Below are 22,733 nucleotides of genomic sequence, written 5' to 3' on the forward strand. Positions count from 1 at the left end.
TAAATAAAAAAGCAGAGATTAACCCTTGAAAAGCTTTGTGTACATGCAGGGGAGTTTCAGTGCATGAATGTGGGAATGTTGATGGTTATTATTAAAATTTAAAAAAACAAAAAACAGAGGCTTTTCATTATTGCCACTTTTATCTTGTTATGGAGTTAGTTCACATGAGGTGTAACCGTTAAGCATACTGTGTCACAAAGTTGTAAGAGGAGACAAAGTGATGGTGAGATGAATCACTTTTTAATATAGTTTCCTACACACTCCCTATAAAAGAATGGAGGCTTTTCATTCATTTTCTTGCATCAAACACATCCACAGTTATCAATCCATCCATTTTCTGACTGTTTCATACAGTTCAGGGATGTTGCAGCTGCCTATCTTACACTCAGTGCTATTCATACAGGACTGTGCACATGCACACTGACACCACTAGTAACAGTTGGTAGCAAATAAAAAAGCGAGGCAAGTTTCTAACAATGTGGTTATTTGGCTTGTCTACACTGGCAACAAAATGAGCTGCTCCATTTGTTATTATGAAGAAAAAAGAAAAAAAACTTTGGTGCTTCAAAGCCCGAACCAGTTAGTAGAATGAGCGAAAAGGCATACTTCATTGCTAAGTACATGCATACACTGAATTTGTGTTGTTTGGTTTTTGAATTTAAACTAATGAACATGAGTATAACCACTAATATGTGATAAACGGAGTGAAAGCGCATGTCATATATTTGAAAAGTTCTTTGGCAAATGTAATGCAGTCAACCAGTTACACTGCTGGTCTAGTTAATGTTTAAATTCTTATCAGTCATATAAGATACTTTGAAAACAGCACAACAAAGGGTGTTGTATAGGAGTTCTAAACAGTGGATTAATGTGGAAGTTAAAGTTTGTACACATGTTAAAAACAAAAAGATTTAGAAAATTAAAACTCTAGGGTTTTGTGACATTTGGAAATTGGTCAATTTGACACATATATTTTCGTTTAATATTACTCTTTAGAAAGTTTTTTTTAACCATAATGAAGTAAATATAAATCTTAACTTTACAACATCAAATTTTAACTGAGGGATTCTCTGACAGACCAGATTTTAAAAGCACGCCGTTATAAAAACCATGAGTTTGTTTAAATTAAAATATGCTGAATAATCTTGAAATGTACTAATTACTAATACAGATATAATGATATTTATTTTTAGTATTGATTTTAAGCAGTGTTTTTCAGCAACTGGAGAGAGAATTTCAGAGAATAAATTTAGAATATGCACAGAGTAAGGTGAATCAGGAAGTCCATGATTATGTCATTCTTTATAATGACTATGCTGAAATCCCCCCAAAATTATAACATTCTCCCTATTAGTTGTTACACATATTAAAATTCAAGTCCTGAATTGTATTTTTCTATTTATGAATTACCATTCTAGCTTACTGAAACCCCTAGTAAAATAGCTACTTGAATATGCCAGTATTTTAAAGCTGTTATTGCTATTATATATATTATTTTTATTTATTTTATTTTCTATTACAGTATTATTGGATACAATGTTAATAAAAAAACCATGGGATTTCTGTTTTTGTTGTGGTATCGATTAGGTGTTGAGTTTCGTAAAGATCCACTTGTATTGGTATCAAATGCAAACATTTTGGTATTGTGACATCTCTAGCTGGCTGAAGCATGCTCCATATACACAAACATGCACTTTATGAACACTCTTTTACATGTACATAACATGCTAAAATCTGCTTAATCCAGTTTACATTTGAAGGGGGTTAGAGCTAGCCAGTCCACTGTAGGGCACACTCACATGCATTTGCACCGGGCCAATTCATAGTCACCGTTTCACTTGACCTGCATGTCTTTGATTTGGGGGAAACACTGCAGACACTTCGTAGAGGAGCTCCTACTTCTTGCTTCACTAATGAAGTGGTAATAACTTCCTTTATCTGTATTGGATTAGACCACAGGAAGAGTGCAATCTTTTTTTTCCTGAATCTCTCTGTTACTAGTTTCACATTAGATGCTAGAGCTTCTCTGTTGATCTCTCTGTTCTGGACACTGTACACAGAGATACATACAGAAAAATAAAATTTTGGGTGAAGATGCTTCTGTGTTTCTAAGAAAGCCATATTTCATTTTGTATCCTATATGTATTTATATATATATATCTAAATATGTTAATCAAGAACTGACCTGTAGGAAATGTAGGGCTAAATGATTTTTATTTTTTGGTAACAAGCAAAGAACTTGTTCTTTGGATTTTGGATGTTAGCTTAATTATCACAAAACAGAAACACAGGTAATATAGATGCTTATTGTGCACCTACTATTTTGGCAGAATTACCGGTTTTGTCATAAGATATTCCACCAAATGGCACATTTTACTTAACTGACAAGATTAAGGTAACCTCAAGAAAATGACATTGGGAAATTTGCTTAGTAAATCAGTCTATTATTTATTTAAGGAGTCCTGTCAACATTAAAGAATTAGTCGTAAACTACATCTCCAACATTTCAGTTTTTGAAAGGTCATATTTTTTATTTTTACAGCTGTTACGGCAGTTTTATTAGGATGGTGAGTCTTTGCACTAGTGCCCCAGCTTTATAATTTTTAAGGTACAGTAGTATTGGGAAGATTAAATATTAATATCTAGCTATGAAACACTCACAATTTGAAAATTTCTTTCACTTCAGGAATACTGTGAATTGTTCTGCTTGAAGTGCATAAGAATCTTTTTATTGCTGTCATCAAGTATAGTGTTAACGACAAGGTAGTGGCTTGGTACTATGATAGTACTACAATTTCATTAAATTGTAGATTCATTTCTTATTATATCCTTCAGTGGCTTTTGTGAAAGAACATGTTTAAATATATATTCATTCATATTAATAACTGTCTTTTTAATATCAGCATTCTAATTTTGGTTTCTGCTTGTAGTTAAAAAAATGTGTAAAATGCAGCAACTTCAGTTTTTGCTTTCCCAGTCTATACTTTAGCAAGAACTAATTACTGAATAGTATTGAATATATTATTTCTTGTTAAATATTTAAAAATATATGTTTAGTATGCTTGTAGTTGGCACAGTAGTGTAAATAGCAGCATTGCCTCCTCATTAGTATCCCTTCTAGGTTAGTTTCTTGCTTTTGCCTGTTGATTAAGCTCTGGCTCCCCAAGGCCCTCTCAAGGAAAAAGTGGGTACAGAAAATGGATGAATAATGCATATAAATATATATGCTGCCTAACTTTGTTAATAAGTATTTGCCTCCAAACATATTTTACTGCATTATTATGCATATGCTTTCTCAGTGACTTTCATCATTATTACTGAGAAAAGTTGTTAACACAAAGGAATTCTATAAACCAAAGAAATTCCTCAATTAATATGTAGGATTGTGTTTATGTTTAGGGATTCTCTTTTTTTTCGAATCCCATAAATGCCAAAGTGGGACTCAGCTTTGTTAGGCCCTTGAGCAAGGCCCTTAACCTGCAATTGCTGAGCGCTTTGAGTAGTGAGAAAAATGCTATATAAATGCAAAGAATTATTGTTATTATTACTGTTGGAGTGATATTTTGTCCAAATAGAGAAAATTTTAAAAAGTAGTTATTCTTCCTTGGTGTGGCTGTCTTTCCAAAGTCTCTTTAAAAATTTTACTTGAGAGAAAACAAAAGTAGGATGCATCTCTGGGCATTCAGACCTGTCTTGAATTGACTATGAAAAGTGCTACAAAGTCCATCATAATGTAAACAGTGAGGAAAAACAATTCATGGTAGAGCATCAAGGCAGAAACTATTGCTTGCAAATAAGAACAGTAACACTCACAAGATGTTGCCTGAAGAAGGGGCCTGAGTTGCCTCGAAAGCTTGCATATTGTAATCTTTTTAGTTAGCCAATAAAAGGTGTCATTTTGCTTGGCTTTTCTCAACATTCATAATGGCTAACACGGTACAACACCCTAGTACTACAAAAACTTGATGAACAGTTCAAGGTGTTGCCATGCCCTCCAAATTCTCCCAATTTTAATCAAATTGACCATCTGTGGGATATGTTGGCACAACAAGTCCAACCTGCGGAGGCTCTAACTCACAGCTCTGCTGCTAATATCCTGGTGCTAGATATCACAGGACACCTTCAGAAGTCTAGTAGAGTCCATGCCTTGGTGGGTTGGAGCTGTCTTGGCGGCACACAAAGGACCAGCGGCATATTAAGCGGGTGGTCATAATGTTTTGAGTTTTCATTGTATGTGTCATGTTTTTTTTTTAATTGCTCAGCCTTCCATATTGGTAGAAGTTCTGGGAGAATTACAACTCCTGGGTTTTACAAGTTTAATTAACAAAGGGCATTGTAAAAGAAATCATGTGAAATAAATCTGTGATCATCGCTCACATTTGCAGTGCTTAGCAGACTGATATGATGCTCAGATGAAATGAGACTTTGTAAACTGGGAAACTGACAGAAAGTATGTTAGGGCTGAAGAATCAAGAGACCCATTAAAATAAAGCAGGGCTAGAACAGAAGAAAAACAATAAAGCCATATTAGTCACAATATCTGCTGTTACACTGGTGTACATTCTCACAAAAAAACCTAACACAAAAAAATATAGGCAACTAAATTAAAAGGAAATATAGTCTTGCTTCTGCAGTTGGTGCAGAATGTAGATTGACCAAAAAAATGCAACAATCAGAGACATTAGCACTAGAAATTGCCAAGAAGCGTTGGGACCACAAGACAAGAAAAAAATTATCACTTTTAAAATTGCAGAAATTAATACCATTTTGGCCAGTTACTTAAAAAATCAGGACAGATAAAAGGCGAGGCTGGTTAATGCACGAGTATGCTTCGCTTGTTGCACTGTGAGAACTGCCCTTGCAGACTTGTGGTTCAAAGTCCAATGCTGTAGTCACAAGGCCACACTGCTTGTGCGGTTACATTCACTGATCATGTGAATGTAACCACACAAAACATCTCGTAGTGTCATGCAATCATAATCAGTTGCCACTTTCCATAATAAATGATGTAGATGTTCTTTTCTCTTTAATGTGGAGGGGTGGGGGGCATTAAGAAATTATAAAGCAGTATACTGTAGTAAGAAAACTAATGTTTTATCTTGAAGAACTCATTCATGTCTTATGGATAATGTTTACACCATAGCTTTACATATCAGATGATAAATAGACAAATTAAAATCGGCAACATATTTCAGCACCAAAAGGAAAATTAGTTACAGCTCCAGGCATGGACAAATTCTAAATAAATATGGTAGTATCTGAGCTACCAGCTTTGCAGACCTGGTTGTTAAGGTACGCTTTCTGGTAGCCCAGTTTTATATTACGGGATGGAGGATTGCCTGCAACTTTTTACAGCAATGTGTTCTTGTTTGATTACATTCACATATTTTGTTATACACAAGTGCATAGCACTCTTCTACTACAATGTAAACACAGAGTATTTTAGCAAATAGATGATTTTTAAGGGTTTATATCATGCTAATTTGTGGTAATTTTCCAAAGTACGCAACAATATTTTATCAAAAATGAACTGAAATACTGCCTTAGGATTGAAAACACAATTTGAAGATATAATACTAATTTAGACCCCATCAATTCGTTCTTCTGTCATCAACATCATTAATTTGACTTTTGGGGTTATTCTTAGCTACATTATGTCCTTTATAGTGTCATACACTATTAGTTGACCATAGCCAGTGATCAATGTATACAGCTGTATTAAGATTGGTCAACACTTGGACCCCATTAACAGTGGCATCATGTTAGTAAAGATGAGGTTCAGGTCTGAAAAAGCATGTTCACACTCTGCAATTTTTGGGTTAATAGTAAGGAGCATTTTCATAATCTCTAGTATTCCTGTTAAGGGCCCTCACTATATGTATCAGTTGATTTTTGTTTTTCTTTTTTTTAAATATTTTTAATTATTTTTTTTATGGGATTCTTGTCTGTGACTGCATAAGGCAAGATTTGGGTTCAAATCACACTTGTGATGCTGTATGTCCATGAACAAGTCACTTGACCTGTCTGTGCTCTAACTGGAAAACCAAAAGAAATGTAACCAATTGTATCATAAGTGTAGTAAGCCACCTTGGTTAAAGACATCAGCCAAATACGTAAATGTAACCCAAAGAAATGTGAGTTTGGGTTAAGTGTGGTCAAATATATGGAGCATAACTGCATGAGTATTAATAAGACATTACAGATGTAAGATTGTGGCAGTATGGACTTTTCAGTTTCTACAGCATATACAAAAGGCATTTACTGTAATGGGATTTGTGGCATTCATTTATGTACATTTCATAGATCTGACAAGTTATTTGCAACATCATTTGTTCAGCTGGACACCTGAAGATTTCAGTAGTCAAAAAGAAGCAGTCTGCTCTTTGTTTTGTCTCTGTTTGTGCTAATAAAGGTAACAGTTCAATAACAATTTAAAGAAAAGATAAGATGCATTTAGCAAACAGAAGAGGAAAAAGAGAGTGTCCTTTATTAAGACAAAAGTTCTACAGAAGCACATTTGGATACTTAGATGTTAAATAAACCGAAAAGTTTCTTTATAAATTTATCAGTGGTGTTGTCTTCCAGTATTTCAAGGTCTGAGCAGCTTCACTATTTTTATCTTTCAGAGGAAGTAAATTGAAGATTTTTTGTAAACGTGATAAATGGAGAACAAGCTGTCTGTGTTTCAATCTGTGTCCTTGTAGTTTTGTGGCAGCAGAAGGGCAATCTGGAGGAGCATGTGGTGATTAGACTACAATAGCAGGCAAACTTCCTAAGCAGCCATAGGAGCAAAAACTTCCCTCCCCTTAAAAATGAAAAGAAAGTCACTAATTATGAGCAAATAAAACTTATTATCATTTAAAATACTCTCATTGGTAAATGAAGAGGTTTCATTTTCTAAGCCTTTAAACTTTCATTTTTGAGCTATGTCTACTGGGTATGTTTTTTGCTTTTAATCACTTTCTGGTCAGTTAAGCATTGTCTTGGAAAGCTTATTTTGTTTGTGTTAGAATTTTGTGTTATATTTTATCCTTATTCATGTAAAAGATATAGCTGAACACTTATACCTTGTTTAATTCTTTATCTGCACATTTTTAACTATTAAAGTATACCCCATTTTATTATTTGCATATGTTACCTATGAATTAAAACTCAAAATTCACTGTCAACATGCAGAACAAAAATCTTGCTTTTTGAGCAAGTTATTTTGAGATTGTTGGTTTGCTTTCTAGTTTTGATTTGCATATTTTTCTTTTCAGAGTGACTGCTCCTTTTAGTCATCTTAAGAAGAATCTTGCAACAAAAAAAAAGTTTCAGCTCTTCTGAAGTAATGACGCTGAGGTAGACTGTTTTTCTTTCTTTGCAGTGGCTAACTGTTTACGTAATACATTTTTAAACTTCGTTATATTCTGATGATAACCATACTGTGTATACTGCATTTTATTGAAAATGTCAAGGTTGTTCCGTTTCCTGCAGTGCCTACTATAACATATGCCTAAAAATGATGGCACTTAATCTATTTAATTCCATCGTGTTTTGTATGTACAACTGATGCGAGAAGCCATGGCACTGTTTTTTGTTGATTTATAGACAATATGTTGCAAATGTTGAATCACTGCTTCTAGAAAGTTATTTAAAATGATTTCTGTTATGCTCTGTATAAACCAAAAGAAAACTGAATGATTTAATATATTGCATCGCTGAATTGTTAAGCTTATGTAAACTTTTTTCCTTAATTTGTACAGTGCATGGCAAAATATTAAATAGAATTTTCACTTATTACTTCAAAGCTGTACACACCTCAAATTCCTGTTTAATGCTTTGTTTTTGTTAATGTTCTTTGGCCTTTTAATATATAGAAATCCAGTTTAGAAAATACTGAACTAGCTAGAGAATGACTTCTCTAATTCTGAGTCTCGGGTGACATGAGCATTTTGCCATGACAACACTCACAAAATGTGCTATAGGATGATTTAGGCTAATGATAAAATGGCATCACATTACACAAAGCAAAGAATGTGATATGCATACACTAGAACATTTTAAAGATGGTAAGCAACATGACAGCATATCTTTGGACTGTGTGTAGTATTACACTGATAAAAAATGTTTGCTTTGGTATTGGCACTAGCATCCAGAACCGAGTGCCAGAACTAAAATGGTATCACAAAAATGAATGGATAACTCCTCGACTCCAGGAAACTCCACTCCATCTCTCAGCTTTGTAGCACTCTGCAAATCCCTCTTGGATTCATCATCTCATTTATATAAATATGTTCTTTTGAAAAATGGGAGAGGTATTTTAGCAGTTGTGATTGTGCTAATAAATGACAGAGCACATGGTGCTTGAAAACTACTTAATACAACTACATTTACTTTTGGCACCAACATTAACAAAATGCTGGTAACGTACTGTTTTAAAAATTGGGTTTTTCAATATTTTGTCATTACTTTAATACCACGCACACCTAGAATGTCTGCAGTGGAAGCATCAAATTTGCACATAGACTGTACTTTAGTTCAAACCTGGATATGTTTTTCATACACCGTGAGATGTAAACAATACCAGCTACAACATAATTTAATCCATAAGGAATTCAATTCCGAAAAAAGTGTGATCGATAGATATGTTCAGCTGCAAAGACAATTGCAACTAACTAAAATCACTTATTGCAGGTTGTGAATTACTTTAACTAATATTTTGTCTCTTTATTATAAAAAATATAAGTGCATTATCTAGATTTAGATATTTAAAAAGGAATAAATACAAACTGGAAACAGCTTACAAGAAAAGTAACTTGTGTGACCAAGCAGGTAACTGAAATAAAATGGTAATATTCCTGCCCCTGTCATATGTTTGGAGTTTTCTTCTTTTCATGTTGTCTGTCTGGGTTTTGTTTATATTCCTCCAATAGATATGCATATTATGTTTAATGGCCACTCTTGCCTATAGGCTTTGGGTTTGCTTATAAGCACGAGTATACCCTTTGACAGACCATCTTTCAATGCACGACTGGTTACTGCCTTGAACCAGTGACAGACTATCAGTGACAAAGTAATCGGAAACATAGGTTTAGAAAATGAATTTCCACAAATCTGTAGAGTTAACAATAGCTGTTAAATTTTCCAGCTGGTTAGTTCATTATTAACATACTGGACAGAGTGATTTTCTTGGAAGTGTGTCCAGTTTTTGAGTTGTTATTAGTTGATTACTGTTTTCTCTTTCTGCCTTCTAAAAGGTGAATACAAAAGAAAAAGCTTCAAATGCAGCAAACCGCCTGACTCCAATATTAACGTTTAAATTATAAAGTCTCATTCTATTAACCAAAAAAGAGATATAGGGATATATAGCATTTTAGGTTTTGCTTTAGCTTTTTCAGATATTTCTGTAACATTGATTCTTCAAATTACAGTTGATTTCTTAAGTACTGATTGTTTCATTGTGGCAGAGGAAGAGAATCAAATGTTAAAGTGTTTACATGGAATTTTCACCACAAACACAACTGTAATTTCTAAATTCTATAGCAGTTTTAATGCACCATAAAATTCAAAAAGATAACACTGTCTTCATGGTTACAATTTGAATATGTGATGAGCTTTGACAAGCTGCCTAAAGGATCAAAGGTATCCTAGCAACTGGCGCTTTAAGGGACAGTGGGCCAGATTTAGTTGTCTGTTGTTTTGCCTGCTCTGGCCAAAGCTGGAGCCCAATTGTTTGTCTGGAAGAATGATAAATGTGCTGCCAAAAGGAAGGGAAAAAAGTGAGAAATTGACCCCGTTAATGCCAGAAAACAAAGATCCTCTTTCCATGTTTCTGTTCAGTGTTCAAGCTGCCAAGAATTTGTTCCTCCTTACTCTATGCCTCATATAAATTGTACAGTGTGACCACAGCCATATGAAGGCCCAGAAACATTATTAGTAACTCCCACTGAAATTACAGTCATTATTTGTGTATAGAGACACATTTTAGTGGGCTTATAGTAAAGCTTTTTAAACAAATGAATAGACTTTAGAAGAAACACATACTGTATTTTATAGCATGGAAACACATTTTCCCTGATTTTTTCCTTTTCTGCTGTAGAAAAACTTTCAAGCCACCTTTCTGTATTAATTGTTCCTGTTTGTTTGTCTTGCTTATAGACATTCTGCATCATTCTTGAATGTCTTCAGATTCAGAGTGAAAGCAGAAAGCATCCACATTTTCTCTTTGGAGGCAAAGTGCCTTTCTGTTCTGAGTGAAAGGAGAAAACAATTGTGAAAGGAGCTTGTTAAAATGTTTGGAAAAGGCCTTGGATTTAATACATTATTGTATTTGTTAGTGAGCTATTTTCATGTATGGTCCCCTTTTTGTACATGAACCACTGGGCCAATAAACTGGTATGACAGAACTGAAAGATATTTGGTTTTCATTTTCAACAGAAGTCATTCTCAGGCTTTAGGGTACTTGAGGTCAAAGGATTCCTCCCTTGGGTTTTACAATCCATTATTGGATTCTGTTCCATTTGTGGAGTTCTGCTTGCCATTTTGCATTTATTATTATATACGTCTGACAAAGTCTTAAACAAAGAGCCACAACCCGTATGCTCATGTAAGTATGTTGGATTTGTATTTAGTACTCCTTGATAAGTGTACATGATTTACTGCTTTATGATACCATTAGTAGATTGTAGAATTTTTAAATTGCATATTTATAGTAGATTAGCTTGTTTTTTCTTTCGTTAAAAAGAGATTTTTTTACGCATGGAAGATGGCGTATTTTTTAACTAATGAAAAGTAAAGAATGCTTTCAAAGGAATTTCTACATATTTATATTTTATATAGTGCTAATTTTCTGGCAATGTAAAATATGCTGGGGTGGGTCATTTGTGTTGGTGCTTCATTCACATAAATATTATTTGCACAGTGGAATAATACTGTACAGTGGATTTAGAAAGTATTCAGACGCCTTCACTTTCTACACACTGTATTGTGTTGTAGATTTAATTTTAAATGAAAAAATTTGCCACTCTTGCCCATCAGTGTACACCAATAACCCATAATGACAAAGTGAGAGCATGTTTTCAGTAAGGTTTTCAAGTGTGTTAAAAATCAAAAACAGAAATCACTCATTTGTGAAAGTATGCAGACCTTTTGCAGTGGCACTCCAAATTGTGGTCAGGTGCATATTGTTTGCTTTAATTATCCTTGAGACATGTCTAGAACTTCATAGGATTATACCTGAATTGAATTGAACTGACTGGATATAGTTTAGAAAGCCATTTACCAGTGTATATAAGGTCCCACAATTCATACTGCATGTCAAGACAAAAACCAAGCCATGAAGTCAAAAGAACTCACTGTGGACCTCTGGGGATCATGGCAAGTAGACTTAAAGCTGTAAAACGGATTTAACCCTTTCTGAAAACATGTTTTTCCTTTGTCAGTAGGGGTTATTGAGAGTGGGTTGATGGGCCCACACAAAGTTGAAAGAACCACACTCTAATATGTAGGAATTATGATTCCTGAGTAAGCCTGGAAATCACACTTACTATTGTATATGAATAGGAAATGTATCAATTTAAAACTAAATCTGCAGCAAAATGTAGTGTGCAGAAAGTGAAGGGATGTGAATATTTTTGTATCCACTCTATATACTTGGACTATACAGCAGCATGCAAAGGTCTGGGCAGCCTTGATTAAAATGTCTGTTACTGTGAATAGCTAAGTGAGCAGAAGATGAACTAACCACCAAAAGGCATAAAGTTAAAGATGACACATTCGTTTTCAGGTAATCTGATGTGGAGTTTTTACTTATCTGTTCATTTTATTTTGAAGTAGTAGGTCTTCTATTAAAGCTTTTGTGCAGTATGTTGACTTATACTGACAAAATGCTATCATTACCCAGCCAGAGGGATAGAAGTCTTTTTGTCTTAAGTTGAGAGAAGACCTGATTTTAAGTTCACGTGGTGCTTTGTAATGCATAACATCAAGTAAATATAAAATTCCTAAAGCATTTTACTCCATTTCATAGTTACAGGGCATCAGGTCTTACAGAGAAAATAAAGTAAAATGTAATACAATAGTAGATCAGTACTTAAATTATAGGGTATCATAATTGGAAGAGTTTACAGAAGAAAATGTGAAGTGATGGTACAGTACATGGAATTGGGCTTAAAGAATAAACTAATAATGCATTTGAATGATTATAGTAGTTCTAGAGAGATAACTTGGGAAAATAAACCGTTAACTATAGCCAAAATATACAAGAATAAGGATGGGTTTTCAATCATGATTTGTCATTTAACATAAATGAAACTTCACAGATCAGATCACAGAGTGTGGAAGTCACAGAGCTAAGTGAGTTTGTACTAAAAGTAACAATGTGTTTTGAATAGTGAGAATGCCAGTGTGAGAGGATTTATTTTGTTTACCAGGTAATCTGAGGTAAACATTTTAGCTGAGTCATTTAAAGAGTGATTGCTTCAGTGCCTTCTGTATGTGTCAGAACTCCGACAGTTGTGATTTAGGCTTAACAACAACAAAACGGATCCAAGGCTTGCACTCTTAAAATAAGCTTAAGACCCTCCATCCATCCATTATCCAGCCCGCTACATCCTAACTACAGGGTCACGGGGGTCTGCTGGAGCCAATCCCAGCCAACACAGGGTGCAAGGCAGGAAACAAACCCCGGGCAGGGCGCCAGCCCACTGCAGAGCATAAGACCTAAAATTTCAAAAAAGTAGAGGGGGGTTGCTGAAAACTCTGGTTCTAAAAGAAACCAACTTTATTAATTTTTTTATTTATAAGAAAACACAAAGGACAATAGGGAACCCAAAAACGAATAGAAAGATTTTGCAAGTTAATACCTCAGCACCAAACAGCTTGTTTAAATAGGGCTGTTTAGGTGGCACCTGAAGGTCCTATTAGGTTGATATTGGAGAAGAAAACACCAGGGTAGAATTACAAAAAATACAAAAAGCCTTAATAGAGAACCAAAAAGAGTGTGGGGGGAGATCATAATACATCAGAAAATACAATCACCATGGTACCACCAAAACCATTTTGAAATTGTAATATGTTAATTTCCGGAGAAAGAACATTGAAAAGTAAATTATAGTAATCCATTTAACAGTTGATGTAAGTACTGTCAGTTATATTTCTAATGCTTAATTCTAAACTGATCGGTAAAGTTGAAAGAACCACACTCTAATATGTAGGAATTATGATTCCTGAGTAAGCCTGGAAATCACACTTACTATTGTATATGAATATTTTGCTGACACTTTTATTCAATGTTACTTACAAGATTAGGAAACAGCACAACTGTTTACATGTTTTTTTAGGTGAAGCACACACAGGTTATTCGACTTGCCTATGGACACATAATGAATTAAAGGCAAGAGTTAAACTAGCAACCTTGTGATATAAAGTTCAGTGCCTTAGTCTGAAATTAATTTCTTTTAACGATCAATTGTAGGAATTTAGAATATAGTGATACACTTCTGTTGCTGAGGGAAGTCACTAACATTGGTGCTCTCTGACAAATTATATCTTCATGAGGTTTGTGTTTGGTGTGCTAAGTTTCTATGTGGCAAAGCAGGTTGTTGTGAGAAGTTATGAGATCTGTTAAAATAACAGATTTAATACAGATGTAAAAAATTGGATTTTCCTATGAAATAAAACCTGTAATAGCAGGAGAACCACTTTTTTTCAGATCCAAGAATGAGTACATTAGTTGTATAACTAGAAGAACAATCTCATCTAACACTACAGAAGCTGTTAGTAATGGCCATTTCAAAATTATAACTGCCAAACTTTGCTGTCATTAAGTCAGCACTTACTTTACTCCACTGACACAGACTGTTCTTAGTTGGAATTTAAGTTACAGGAGTCTTTATAGCTTCATGGGATAGTCATTTGATTTCTGATATATTTCTTACATACCTGACCTTTTTCTGAAATAAACAGTAATAATCATATTAAGAAAACCGCATCACTAACATGTAGTTCCTAGGCAAGACAATATATCTTTTTCTCATTGTCACATGAAATACTTTTGCAGTTTTTGTGTATAGTGCACCTGCAATCCAGGCACCAAGCTTCATTATACTATTTATGCTATGTACTAGGTACACATGACAATAAACCTGAACTATTTATCCTCTTTGGAACTATGTTCATGTTGTTTTGAAAACTCAAAACAACAACATGTTAATTGTGAGACCATTTTTATACCTAACAGATGTTGCTGATTTCCAGTCCACCTAATATAACTCACCTTTGTAGCTGTATATTTATTACCGGTATTATGATTTGTTATATGAAAGTTAAACTCCTTTTTCGTGTGATGTTTCCATTATTTTGACCATCCACTACAGGGGTAGTCAATCCAGTAAATGATGTAAAAAGAAAAATCTTAAGTTTGTCCCGACCCCAACCCCCTAGCTCCCCAGGGACTAAAGAGAATATTACTAAAATAATAAGAAAGTAAGCAGATAAATTAATAATACGGAGTAAAGCTGATGGACTAAATGGTCTCTTTTCATTTTGATAAATCTGTAGATGTGTAAAATGCGACACTAAACGTTTGTTCATGTTAAACATGGAGAAGATGCCATTTTAATTAAACCAGTAAATTATTATGTGTAATCAAGGAAATAATTAGGTATTGTGGGAGTAATTAGAAAATAATAATTCTCATCTGTGCTGTTTAGAATTCCCTTTGCCAGGCCCTGCTATGCCATAAAAGTAAACTGAAGACTGCATCTAAATCCACAAACAGCATGTGTGTTTTTAGTATACAGGCCTATCTTTTTCATGAAATCATTCCTCTAAGCATTATTAAGCTTCTTGCAAAAAGCAGCAGTTTAATATGTAACCTTCTGAAAGGATTTATTAAAATCAAAAGTACTAGTATACTTTCCTTAGACCTATAAAATTTAAATTCTGTTTTGAATACTAATTTTAATCTGCATTGTTAATATTTGTATAGGGCAGGCTATGTACTCCAGATGTTATCTTTTGTTTTTGAAATTAATGAAAAGTATTATTTTCTTGACCTTATATTTGCTAGTTGCTGGTAGATAGATTCCTGCTTTATCAGAAATTGTTTTTGTCTGTTCTGGACATTTATTTTAACCATTCAATGAGTGTTAACTTTTACCAAGTTTTTTCAGAATATCAGATCCTTAATTTTGATTTTTTTTTCTTTCTGGCTAAGGAACCAATATAGTATAGCATTTTGTGGTAATTTAATTGGTAGGGTGGAAAATGTTAGGAGTGCTGATCTGTATGCTTAAGTAACACTTTAGAGACACTTGTAATTAGTCTTGCAGTCAGGCATTTATGTTTGAATTCTCATATAGGGTTTTCCACCAGTACATGTAAAACTTTTGCATATAAATATATTGATTTTTTAACTGGTTGCAGCAATGTTTCTTTGACAAACTGATACGTACAATGTATGTACTTATGATTTTTGTGAATTTGCAATAATTTCATAAAATCCAATCATTGCTACAGTAAGTGGTTATAACACTGTTCCTTTTTAGCTTACATCCATTAAAAACAAGTAACATTATTAAGAGAATTTGTTTGCATATATGCATTTGGTAGTCATCTTGTTGCCTACTTGCACAGACTTTAAAACATTAACTTGCAATAGTTTAAATCAATCATCATGTAATTATTAATGTAGTGTTTGTTGATACATTGTTCCATCTTTTTCCTGGGAAAAAAATTATGAATTTTTCAATCAATACAATTTAGTCCATTAACACTGAAACATCCTTATTAGGCTAAAACAAAACACTGTGAGTGTCAGCCACAAATTTGAGTTGACAAATTCCAATGGACACTGTCTTTGGAATTAGTCATTTTATTGCTTCACCTAATAGGTGGATGCCTTTAATTGATTTGACATGTGCAGGCCCTTAAGCGTCTTGAAAATTCTTTACATTCAATGTTTTGAACACTTAGAGATTACCAGATTAAAGTAGATTCAACATAACAGATTTATGACTGTGATTTATGGCACATATACATTTATTTTAACCTACACTTCAATACTCTCTGAAGCCTTAAAAAAGGCCCTATCGAATTTTTGAGTTAGAAGCTTTCACTGCCTTTTTATTTTTTTAACATATACAAAACATGCTTCAATATAATGTTAATTTCTCAAAGTTCTGTTGCACTTCACTCTTTACTGCAAAGTGCAAATAATCTGAAAATTATACTTTGCCGTTAACATTGGTTACTTATCTACAACAGCTGGACACAACCAGTGCTGCATTTTGTCTTTGATTTAATATTATTACACATCATTTAAGCATCTTCTTCAAGGAAATCATTCTACATTTAATATGAAGCACTGGGAAACAAGCTGGGAGATTAGATGTTTTAGACAATTTTATTATTATTTTATGTTATTATTTTTTATTATTACCACACTTTATATTAAATTCACCTGTTTGTTGTCTGGTACAAATCATGTAATCGACATTTAATCCACTTCCTATTGTCCAAATGACTTGAAATTTTGCATATTTACTCACTTCCGATGACAATACATGAATCAATAATCAGTTTCATTAATTGATCAATTAATCCATATTAATTAAGGAATGAAATTTTCATATGAAGAATAGTTCAAGATTTCACCAATAGATGGCGCTAGTAATGGATAGAACTAAAACAAACCTAAGACTTAAAAGTTTAAAGTTATATATATATATATATATATATATATATATATATATATATATATATATATATAAATACTTTTAAAGAACACGCTTATATTAAGTTAGAAAGTGTACTAAAAAGTAAAAAATAAGTTAAAATTATTTTATGAGTGATGTATGACAGACTTTTTTTTTTACTTTTTAGTGCACTTTTTAACTTAATATAAGCGTGTTTTTTAAAAAGTGTTTGTGTATATATATAATATATACACAGTGGAACATCGAGTCACGAACGTCTCGGACCACGTACAAATCGGGTTACGACCAAAAAGTTCGCCAAACTTTTGCATCTGTTCACGACCACACACTCGGTTGCCGAACAAGCCCATTTCTCTTCCGGTTCGTAAGGGCCGGTGATTTCCGCACATGTTCAGTCTCTCCCTGTGCAGTGAGAGAGAGAGAGCACGAGTGAGAGAGAGAGAGAGAGAGAGAGTGCGAGTGAGAGAGCCCAAGCAGAAGAAGTAAACATTACAGAAGAAGTAAGTAAACATTTAGTTTACTATTACACTGTGCATCCTATGGTATAATTAACTATTTTTGTGCTAAAAAATGTTTAAAAAAATATATATATATTTACTTACAGCTCGTACAGTCTTGATTGGATTATTTGTATATACATGCAATCCTATGGGGGAAATTACTTCGGGTCACGACCAAATCGGGTTGCGACTAGAGTTTTGGAACGAATTACAGTCATGACCCGAGGTTCCACTGTGTGTGTATATATACAGTGTGTGTGTGTATGTGTGTGTATATATATATATATATATATATAGATTCATTGCATTCGTAGTTTGTGTCACAATCTGATTGTATGGGTGGTTACCTACCAGGTAACGCTTGTGGTTGGTCAGCAAGTCAGCTAACATCCTCCACGGTGCCCTCTTTTCAGTTGCGAGAAGCAGATCATAGAATGGTTGAAATAGTTTACTGTCAAATAATGCAAAGAGTACTATATATATAAATATATAATATTTTTAATTTAATTTGTCTTAGCAATCACATTTAATGGCTGTCTTGATCAGAAGCAGTAGAATTCTCATCAGTCATGACTATTCAGAAATACTAATGCCTGTTTAATACAGTAGCAAATTGCACACATCTTTCCAAAATATCTTTAAACATATCTTGATTTTCTTCTGCCTCTCCTGCTCATTTAATGTTAGTTGTTTTCTTGTCATTCCAAGCATTTTTAGAGTAATCAGTGTGTTAATGTGTGGTGAAGAATGCTCATACTTGAAACGACCACTAGGAAAATGTTGTGATTGCAATATTCTCTTCTTTCTCTCTGGAAAAGTGAACAATATGCTACTTTTGCTGCTACCACACAAGACCTCTAATACAGGTTTTTGACTTCAGGTATAGGTCTCCCTTTCTTTATCAGTGCATTGTTTATATTATAACCAACGTTAGGAAAATCTGCAATATTGTCCATTTCATTCAAAGAGGTACCAAGTTAGCTTTAGCAAAGTGCCTAAGGAAACTCAGTGAGGGAGGACAGTATTGTGTGATTCAGTCATATAAAAAGTCACTTAATCATTTTTTCTAATAACACGTTTTTTTTTTGTTTTTTTAAACCTATTTTAATACGTACAAGCAACAAAGCAGTGTGTGCACTGTAGGATCATGGGTACCATACATGATTGTGTTAATAATTGAGCCTATTGCATTCTGCCAAAAGGAAAAGTATAGGTTGGGACTGTGTTTTGTCTCTGTAAATGTAAAATTGTGAATTTCATATACTTCGAAGTAATTGTATTAGGATAACAGCTTCAAGTTTCAACATTATTACTTCTGGCCTACAGCTTCCCTCACACCTAACACAAATACTGGGACACAAGAATAAAAGCACAAAGAGAGTTATTATTGTGGGAAAAACTAACCTGTAATTGTTTCCCACTCCACAGGCACAAGTACAAGTACAAGTACACAGCAATATACAGCACTCTGTAATACTCTTGTCTTTCTCTTTTCTCTCTTCATCCTGGTCACTGCCTCCTCCACTCCACCCAGCAAGCTTTGTCCTCCTTCTTCCCTACTCGGGCTCCTTGAGCAATGGCAGGCAGCCCCTTTTAAGTAATCCCTGGAAGTACTTCCGGTGTCCCAAAGGCTTGGCCCATTGATAATTTCTGAGTAAGGCAAGGCAAGGCATGTTATTCCCTGAGACACCCCCTAGTGGCACCCATGGAACCCAACAGGCCTTTGCCAAAAAACTCCAGTTCCCATGATGACCTGTGGGAATCCAGTGCGGTGTCGCAACCCAGGGGGGCTGCCATTTAATGTTCCTCAGGAAACAATGCCCTGTGCATGCTGTCTCCCTCTGTCCAGGCTCCCAGCCGTCCCTCACATACTGCACTTATGTTTAGGTGCCAGGCACTCAGAGCTGTTCAGACTAACAGTTTTTGTTTGCACAGTGAAATATTTCAGGAATGAAAAACTCATATATTTTTTCTAGCTTGTGTGGGCTTACTGATGAGGAATACTTATGATTTTTTTAAGAGTAATGTTGTTCATGTAAAAGAAAAGTAATGCTGTGGAAGAATGCATTTCAAATGAAATGCCTTTCAATTTACGGTTACCTTACACTCAGACATACACGCCATTTTGTAAGGTTCAGTCCACATTTTGTCTTTGTAATTGAACTGGTCTACATATTTTCCCCTTTAATGAAACTCTTGCACACCTGACAGACATAATTCTGAACTAATTATCAAATCAAGCAAACTCCTAGTCGAAGCAGTTACAGAGTTGGATTACAGTAAAAGTAATGGATGGATGGATAACTTATTTTTTAGGTCAAACTTATTTCTTCACAAACATGGTATATATTCATTTGACACATGATTAACTTTAGAACACAATTTCATTTTCTATAAATTTTAAGAAATACATAGCCAGGCCTGTCATTTTATAGTGGAGGCTTGGAAAGTGTCAATTTCTCAAGGCAGTTCTGTTGTCGATTATTGATCTGCATCTTGCAATTACACAGACATTGACAAACAGCTTATATGTGTAATTTCTAAAAAAAAAAAACAATGTGATGAGATTCAGCCATTTTAAAAGAAGACAAGCTGTGCACACTAACTCAGAGTTTGTCTTCTTAAGCAATAACCTTTTACCCTGATATTTTTTCTCTCGAAAGACCAAATCACAGTGAACTGTTATGTTTCATTTTGATTTTTTTCGTATTTACGTGGAAACTCACAAAGTAGGAAACATATCTTTACCTTCATAAAAATAGTACAAGGAATATGCAATAAAATGATTATTTCCAGATCCCTTTTGTTGTCAAAAAACTTGCGTCAGAAACACTGAAGGCATATTTTTTTATAATGAAACTTATACCATTTCTTTTGTAAATTTTTAGGCTTTTATTTTCCAGTCGTACCTTGTGCCTACAGAGATTATATTGTAAAAGGATTGGCTATGTATTGTTTTTTAATTTATAGAAAACGCATAACACAGTTTCACATGGAAAATGCATATATACCATATTTGTGAAGAAATAACTTCGACTTGAAAAATGGCAAACTTATCCTTTAAGCCAGTGCAACACCACACAACTTCAAGTCAGAGAGGAATGTCAGAATTAGTGACTGCAGTTCCTGGATCTCTTTGCCTCGCTCTCATCTTCGATTCCATGACAACAACTTGGAAAAGTTTCACATTTCTAAAGTATCATGCATTCCATGCATTCTGATAGAAAATTAAAGGTGTTGCCTGACACTGATGGTGCTTGTTCAAATTCTTTTTAGGAATAGCCACAATTTTGGCTCGTCTTTTCCTTTTTCCATTCTGCCATGGTGCATCAGGCACTGGACAAACGAGTGTCTGTTCAGTTTGCACAGTTGAAAACAAAAACTTTCATTTCTTGATGCTGCATTGTATGGAGTGTACTTCCTACATGAGTGTTAATTACTTGTAAACTGTCATATACACAGAAGAGCTCATCGCTGTATTTTGTCAGAGTAAGTCACAGACTGGTCTGACTGAGTCATTGGGAATGTTAAACTACATGACTTGCGGTCATGATAGCATGCTGCAACTCTAAGATTTGGTAAATGACTCTTCCAGTGATCTTTAGTCGTAGCCTTCAAGTAGTGTGATCAGACTTTAAAGGGAACAATGTGCAGGACAGCACCCCACAGAATAAATTTAATACTACAACTCTAAATACCAGAAACTGCTATAGCAGTTTCATGGCAATTTTATTCATGCACATGCATAGTCATGGTAATTTGGATAAACTCAGTGGAATAGTCATGGAAAAGCCTTGGAATTTCAATAAAATGAATGGAAACCCTCAATCCAGTGTTCTGAGAAGCTAATAGAAAATACTGTCAGTGGTGCCATAGAGAGAGATTAACAAATTTTTAACAGGTGTTAATAGAACAGGGTAACAAATCTTGAGAAGAACGCCACTTTTCCTCTTTTACTTTGGAAAATGTTTGCACTACTATTTTCCAATGAAGGTTACTATATTGTCATGTTCCAGTGGTGTGAAATTACCACATATGTGCTGTGATAACAATGTTTCAGTTCCTTAACTGATACAAATTTTGAGAGGTTGGTATTTCGTTGTTCGGCAGTTTTATTTCATTTGTGAGAACTAAATGTGGTTATATTTATTCTTAATTACAGTGATTATTTTTGATAGATGCTTGGTGCCTTTTAATAACACAAGGAACAAATCAAGTTAAATTAAAAAGGTCAGCATTTCTTTTATAATATGTATAATGCCTACATCTGGTGATGTTGAAGGAGCAGGTGCAATGGCTTTAGTGTAATGGCAAGACAAAGAAGGTCTGACAAAATAATGGGCATTTAAGGTCAAAGGCCTTTTTTTTCAGTAAATAAATCTTTCATTACAATAAAAGGTTGAACACAATTACAAAGGGTGGGAAGCATATGCCTTTTTACGATTAGGATTCAGTTGTTATTGTTTGAAAACATTTGGTATAGAGCCAGAGTAAATATTTTAGATATTGTGCTCAAACTGAGGAAGAAAATATTGTACATGTATTGCGAGTAAGTGTGTGTGTGTGTGTGTGTGTGTGTGTGTGTGTGTGTGTGTGTGTGTGTGTGTGTGTGCATGTGTGCATGCATGTACAGTTTATTGTTAGTGTAGTATTACCCAATCAAACTTGTTATGGTATGGCATAGATACTTCCCCAGAGATTAGACTTTGCCAGAACATTTTTCTTCTGACCAATAAGGTTGCTTGTCTGGCAAAGAGAGCAACAGTATAACATGTAAGCCTGTTAATTTTCAGTATATGCACTCTTCCTACTCATAATGATTAAGGGCCACCACTGTTTCATTAGTTACGGATTTAGCCACACCTATCATTCTGATACATGCACTGAAGATAGATAGATAGATAGATAGATACTTTATTAATCCCAATGGGAAATTCACTTTTATTATTATTATTATTTTATTATTATTTTATAAATTTACTTTTCCAGCTTAATGTTTTCCGCTTTGATCAAGTTTTCTGTCTGTCTTTCTTCCTCTCCCTTGCAATGTCATCTGCCACTGACTAGACGAAGCTGTTTTAAACCCTTTTTAAATTTGGGTAATTTTGCATGTTAGGAGTAGCTTTTCAAAGCTAAATGGCCTACAGATTACTAGACCCTCTGCATGCCCACAATGCCTCTGAAAACTTGAGCACTTCAGTACTGAACACCAGTAGGCAACTGGGCACCTGTGGCTTTCTGCAAGGTACAGGAATGAATTGATTAGTCAATCAATTGATTAATTATGAGCTTTGCTTCTGGTAATTTCAATAAGACTTTCACCTTAGTTTCCTTATCTTTCCCAGCAGATTGGGATTCATAGACATATCATGATAACTGAGCCATGCTTACTTTAAGAAAGAGAATAATACAGCTTACATGATTTTTACAAACTTTTTCATTTAGTGTTTCTGTTTTGGAATTGTACTGTGATGTAACAGTCTGCTGGCTTATTGCAATCCTGTCAAGCCTGTTTTTGTGTGGCACGGAATGC

At 34.3% G+C, this 22,733-nt stretch overlaps 1 protein-coding gene across 1 annotated transcript in view; it reads left to right on the plus strand.

The window, feature by feature from the left end:
• LOC114654359 (sema domain, immunoglobulin domain (Ig), transmembrane domain (TM) and short cytoplasmic domain, (semaphorin) 4D) overlaps positions 1–22,733 on the plus strand; it is a 123,080-nt gene that overhangs the window by 50,775 nt on the left and 49,572 nt on the right. The window contains exon 3 of the mRNA XM_028804860.2: positions 7,260–7,341. Within this exon, the coding sequence (XP_028660693.1) occupies positions 7,331–7,341 (11 nt within the window). The 5' untranslated portion in view covers positions 7,260–7,330. The remainder of the gene's footprint in view (positions 1–7,259; positions 7,342–22,733) is intronic.

This window comes from Erpetoichthys calabaricus, chromosome 7 (assembly GCF_900747795.2).
Source record: "Erpetoichthys calabaricus chromosome 7, fErpCal1.3, whole genome shotgun sequence".
Classification (NCBI taxonomy): Eukaryota; Metazoa; Chordata; class Cladistia; order Polypteriformes; family Polypteridae; genus Erpetoichthys; species Erpetoichthys calabaricus.